The 5,129-nt window shown below is 38.1% G+C and overlaps 1 protein-coding gene across 1 annotated transcript; it reads right to left on the reverse strand.

Annotated features, from left to right (window-relative positions):
• Positions 1-1,460: 1,460 nt before the first annotated feature.
• On the reverse strand, positions 1,461-2,231 carry LOC145090160 (uncharacterized). The gene has a single exon (XM_079028490.1). It carries the CDS (start codon positions 2,229-2,231, stop codon positions 1,461-1,463), a length of 771 nt encoding a protein of 256 aa, XP_078884616.1.
• Between the last annotated feature and the right edge of the window lie 2,898 nt (positions 2,232-5,129).

The raw sequence follows: 5,129 nt of genomic DNA on the forward strand, positions 1-5,129 counted from the left end.
CTCGATCTTTTCTTTGCCCCAACACTGCACCAACTGCATGATTGTTGGCATCACACATGATTTCGAAAGGCAAACTCCAATCCGATGATTGAAGTATTGGTGCTGAGATCAACAACTCCTTCAACTGACCAAAAGCTTGCTTGCACTCCTTGGAAAATTCAAAATTTGCATCTTTTTGTAGGAGCTCACACATGGGACGGGATATCTTGGAAAAATCTTTGATGAACCTTCTATAAAAACCTGCATGACCAAGAAACGAGCATACCTCACGAACACAAGTGGGGTAAGGTAAAGACTTAATGACATCAATTTTTGCTTTGTCTAACTCTAACCCCTTATAAGACACAACATGGCCAACTATGAGACCTTTATCAACCATAAAATGACACTTTCCGTAATTCAAAACAAGGTTGGTCTCAATACATCTTTGTAAAAAAAATTCAAATTGGCCAAACATTCATGAAAATAATTACCATAAACTGTGAAATCGTCCATAAAAACTTCAATGATCTCCTCAACATACTCTGAAAAAATACTTACCATGCACCTTTGAAAAGTGGTGGGAGCATTGCAAAGTCCAAAAGGCATCCGCCTATATGCAAATGTTCCGAATGGACATGTGAAAGTGGTTTTTTCTTGATCCTCGGGTGCAACAGGTATTTGATGAAAACCGGAATACCCATCCAAGCAACAATATTGTGTTTTTCCCGCTAACCTTTCCAGCATTTGATCAATGAATGGAAGTCGGAAATGGTCTTTCCGGGTTGAGGAATTGAGTCTTCTATAGTCTATGCAAACTCTCCACCCGTTTTGCACACAGGTAAGGACTAATTCACCTTGGTCATTGTTTGTAACAGTAATACCTGTCTTCTTGGGTACAACTTGGACTGGACTTACCCACTTTCTATCTGATATAGGATAGATCATCCCCGCATTCAACAAATTTAAAATCTCCTTTTTCACAACCTCCATCATTGGAGGATTCAAACGCCTTTGAGCTTCTCGGGAAGGCTTGTAATCTTATTCCATAAGGATTTCGTGCATGCAAAGTGAAGGGCTTAACCCTTTGATGTCGGCTACAGTCCACCCAATAGCTTCCTTATACTCTTTTAAGGTAGTGACAAGCTCTTCTTCTTCTTTTGTTGATAACTTTGTGTAGATGATCACTGGTAAAGTCTCTTTCTCTCCAAGATACGCGTACTTTAGATGCTCGTGTAAAGTTTTGAGTTCCAATTCCAGTGCTTGCACAATAGAAGGAGCAAGTTTCTCATTAGACATCGGTAATTTCAGCTTTGGAACATCAAACCTCAATTTCTCTTTTCATCCATGCAAGATACAACTTCCAAAATCTTCATCAATTTTAAATTGCTTGGCAAGTTTTTCCACTCTTTCCTTTTGAAGATTCATATCTAAAATGAGAGCTAGCACATCAAGATTAGACAAATCAAAACACTCTTCGGTTAATGTTCAATGACATCCACAAAATTCAAAGATGAAACATCACTTGGATATCTCATAGCATCATAGATGTTGAAATTTATCACCTCTCCATAAAATTCCATGGATAATGTACCATCACAAACAACAATTTTTGTCCTGGTTGTTTTCAAAAAAGGTCTTCCTAGAATAATTGAGCTCAAATTTGGCGAGTCATCATCATCCATGTCAAGGACATAAAAATCTGTTGGAAATACTAACTCATTCACTTGGACTAACACATCTTCTAGAACACCTTTTGGATATACTAAAGATCTATCATCCAATTGAATGATTACCCCGATCTTCTTCAATGTGCCAATATTTAAGGTTTTGAAAATAGAAAATGGAAAAACATTGACAAAAGCTCCAAGGTCTAGCATAACTCGTGGAACATGAAGATTACCTAACTTCCAAGGAATCGTGAAAACACCCGGATCCTTAGATTTTTGAGGTAATCTTTTCTGTAACACTGCAGATACATTTTCACCCACTTGGACAGTTTCATTCCCTTTTAATCTTTTCTTAGATGTGCACAATTCCTTAAGGAATTTAGCATACCTAAGGACTTGTTTGATGGCATCAATAAGAGGAATATTTACCTCAACCTTTCTGAACATCTCCATGATTTCATTGTCTTCCCTTTCATGCTTTGACTTGCTTAACCTTGTGGGAAATGGAGGAGTGACTTTTGCTTCAATAGGAACTTGCTTTGAAGGTGTTTTTGACTTCTCTTCTTCTTTCTCTAGATCCATCTCTTCTTCTTCTTCTTCAATCATCTTAGGACCTTCATATTCTTTGCGATTTCTCAAAGTGATGGCACATAAACTATGCTTTGGATTCTTTTCGGTTTGTACGGGTAGTTTGCCTTGTGAATCCAATTTATTCATAGAAGTGGCGAGTTTAGTCATTTGTTGTTCCAAAGTCTTGATACTCGCCTTGATCTCATTTTGAAATGCTTGAGTACTTGTGGCTAAACTCTTGACAATGTCTTCCAAAGACATTCCCGATCCGCTTGAATTGCTTCCTTGTTGCATGTTTTGAGGTTGGAATTGAGATTGATGAGGAGGTTGATTTGGTTGGAAATGTGGATGATAATTTTGTTGGTGATGCATCAGATTTTGAAATGGAGGTCTTGGTTGATAAGGTGGTGGCCTTGGTTGAAAATTGGCATTAGGTTGATGTCACTTTGGATTGCTTCTTGGCTGAAAGTTTCCTTGTTGTTGACTTGAAAATCCCATAGCTTGAACTGGTTCTACATCTTCTTGTAACATTGGGCACATATCAGTGGGGTGTCCAACTTATGTATAAATACCACAAGGTCAAATAGTTGGTTGCACACCCTTGTCCTTTGCATGCATCATCACTACTTTAGTCAACTCAGAAAGTTGACTTTAAATTTTTGGGGTAGAAATTTCTTTCACTCCTCTTGGTGTATCATTGTACCATTCTTCTTCTTGAATTGTATGCTTTGACTCTTCTGTCATGTTCTTGATAAGAGCTCTGATTTCTATTGGAGTTTTATCAGCTATTGATCCACCACTTGATGCATTGCGTAATCTCCTCTCCCAAGCTGACATTCCTTCACAAAAATATTGCAACAACTAATACTCTGAAATCCCATGTTTTGGACATCTTGAACACAATTTCTCGAACCATTCCCAGTAAGTGTGCAAGGCTTCTCTCATATGTTTCTTGATACCAATTATTTCTCTATGTAAAGTTGAAGCTCTCATTTTTGGAAAATATTTATCCAAAAACATCCTTGCAAGTTCATTCCATGTTGTGAATGACCCCGGTGATAAGTCATATAACTACTCATTGGCCGAATCTTGTAAAGTGAAAGGGAATGCCCTTAACTTGATTTGATCTTCTGTAACTTCATGTGGCTTCATATCCACACATACAACAAGAAATTCCTTAAGGAATTTATGTGGGTCTTCATTCTCAAGACCACAGAATGAAGGTAACAAATGGATGAGTCCAGACTTGAGTTCAAAGTTTATTGTTGTAACGCTCGTAGATCAGTGCTAGTCAATTTAAAGACGATAAGCATCAAAAATGACTTTTTGATAGAAGATTATTTAGAATGAATAATCTTAACTAAGTTGTAGTATATGTTACAAGGATTCCGTACATATAAAGAACGCCGAAATCTGAGTTATAACGAAGAAGTTATGACCTGTCGAAGTTTCGCGACAGAACCAGCACGACACATCGCGACGTAAAAAGTGAATTTACGTTAGAGCGATATTTAGCCTTAGCAATCTAAATGAAAGTCATAGAATACGTTAAACCGTAAGTGTGCATAAAAAGAACGTCCAAATCTGATTTCGTATGAAGAAGTTATGATTTTTCTAAGTTTCGACTTAGCGGTATGCAGCCCGAATACTCGATTTGAGATCGAGCGGTTTTAATCCGAGACAATCTAAACGAGAATCTAAGGTCTCGTTAATTATAGTGAAACGATAAAAAGATAGGCGAAAACGGACGTCGGATGAAGAAGTTATGAATTTATAATGGAGTTTTCCTGTCCCGGCCTACTAAAATAATATAATAAAAATAAAGTCAAAATTAGCCGACGGAGTCTAAACAAAAGTTATAGAGCATAGTCTCACCTATGCGTGGATATAAAGAACGTCGAAAACGGAGTTCGTACGAGGAAGATATGAATTTTTGAAGTTTATTAAATATTTTCGATATTAAATTTAATTATAAATTTTCGATATTATCCAAGGGGGGGAGTCACCGGGCTTATCCAGGTTACGCCCAGTGTAACCTAAGATTACGCCCAGCGTAATTCGAAGTTCCAGACCCTATAAAAGGGAGTCGAGTGCAGCCGATTCATTTGCTCATTTCTCTTCTTTCTCTCGCGTTTTTACATCGTTTTTCGTGCAAGAATTATCCCGAAGCCTCGGTATCATTCCCGAGCCCCGAAGCAAGTCTCGAGGCCCCGAAGATCCTGAGAAGTGCGATTCCCGAGCTGAAGCTCTGCCCGCAATAAGCCGATTTTTGTGAAGATCTTCCAGATCTACCGAAGAATACTACTTTTACAAGCCGTAGTGCTGTGTTGTTGAGATTAAAACATTAATCTTTGAAGATCGATTAGATCTTAAACAGGTAAATAAATATAAAACAGCAAGAACACGAAAATAAGAACAAGGCAAGAGTGAATCAAACGTGTCGAATGATTAAAACAAAATCCTCAGAAGAGCTCGATTAAGAACATCAACTGTAGAGGATTGGTAGGTTTACAAGAACGATCAAAGAAGTCTGTAAATACTATCGTTATGCTCTAGATCAATCGTTAAATCATTAACCTAATATGCATGCAAGCATATACTTATATAGTAACCTAGCAAGCTCACGGTATGGACAGGCCCAAAACCGGAATACAAAATTAAATGGACTAACAGCCGAGCCCATTGACGCAATCTTCAAACGAATCTTCAACCCAACAATCTCCCCATTTGTGTCAATTGGAGCGAGATCTTCACTTGTTGCTTGGGCCAGCAGCGGAGGCGGGTACCTTCTTCTTCACGGTGTTAAACAGACGAGAGATAAGAGCCAGTATCGTCTGCCTAAACCTGATGTACCATTGGATCATGTCGTTGAAGTACTTAACATCATCCACTGCATTCTCTTTACACCTT

This window comes from Lactuca serriola, chromosome 2 (assembly GCF_051521515.1).
Source record: "Lactuca serriola cultivar US96UC23 chromosome 2, Lser_US96UC23_V15, whole genome shotgun sequence".
NCBI classification, from domain to species: domain Eukaryota; kingdom Viridiplantae; phylum Streptophyta; class Magnoliopsida; order Asterales; family Asteraceae; genus Lactuca; species Lactuca serriola.

Excerpts from the sequence above, each read along its gene's own strand:
- LOC145090160 (XM_079028490.1), bottom strand. The coding sequence starts at position 2,231 with ATGGATCTAGAGAAAGAAGAAGAGAAGTCAAAAACACCTTCAAAGCAA.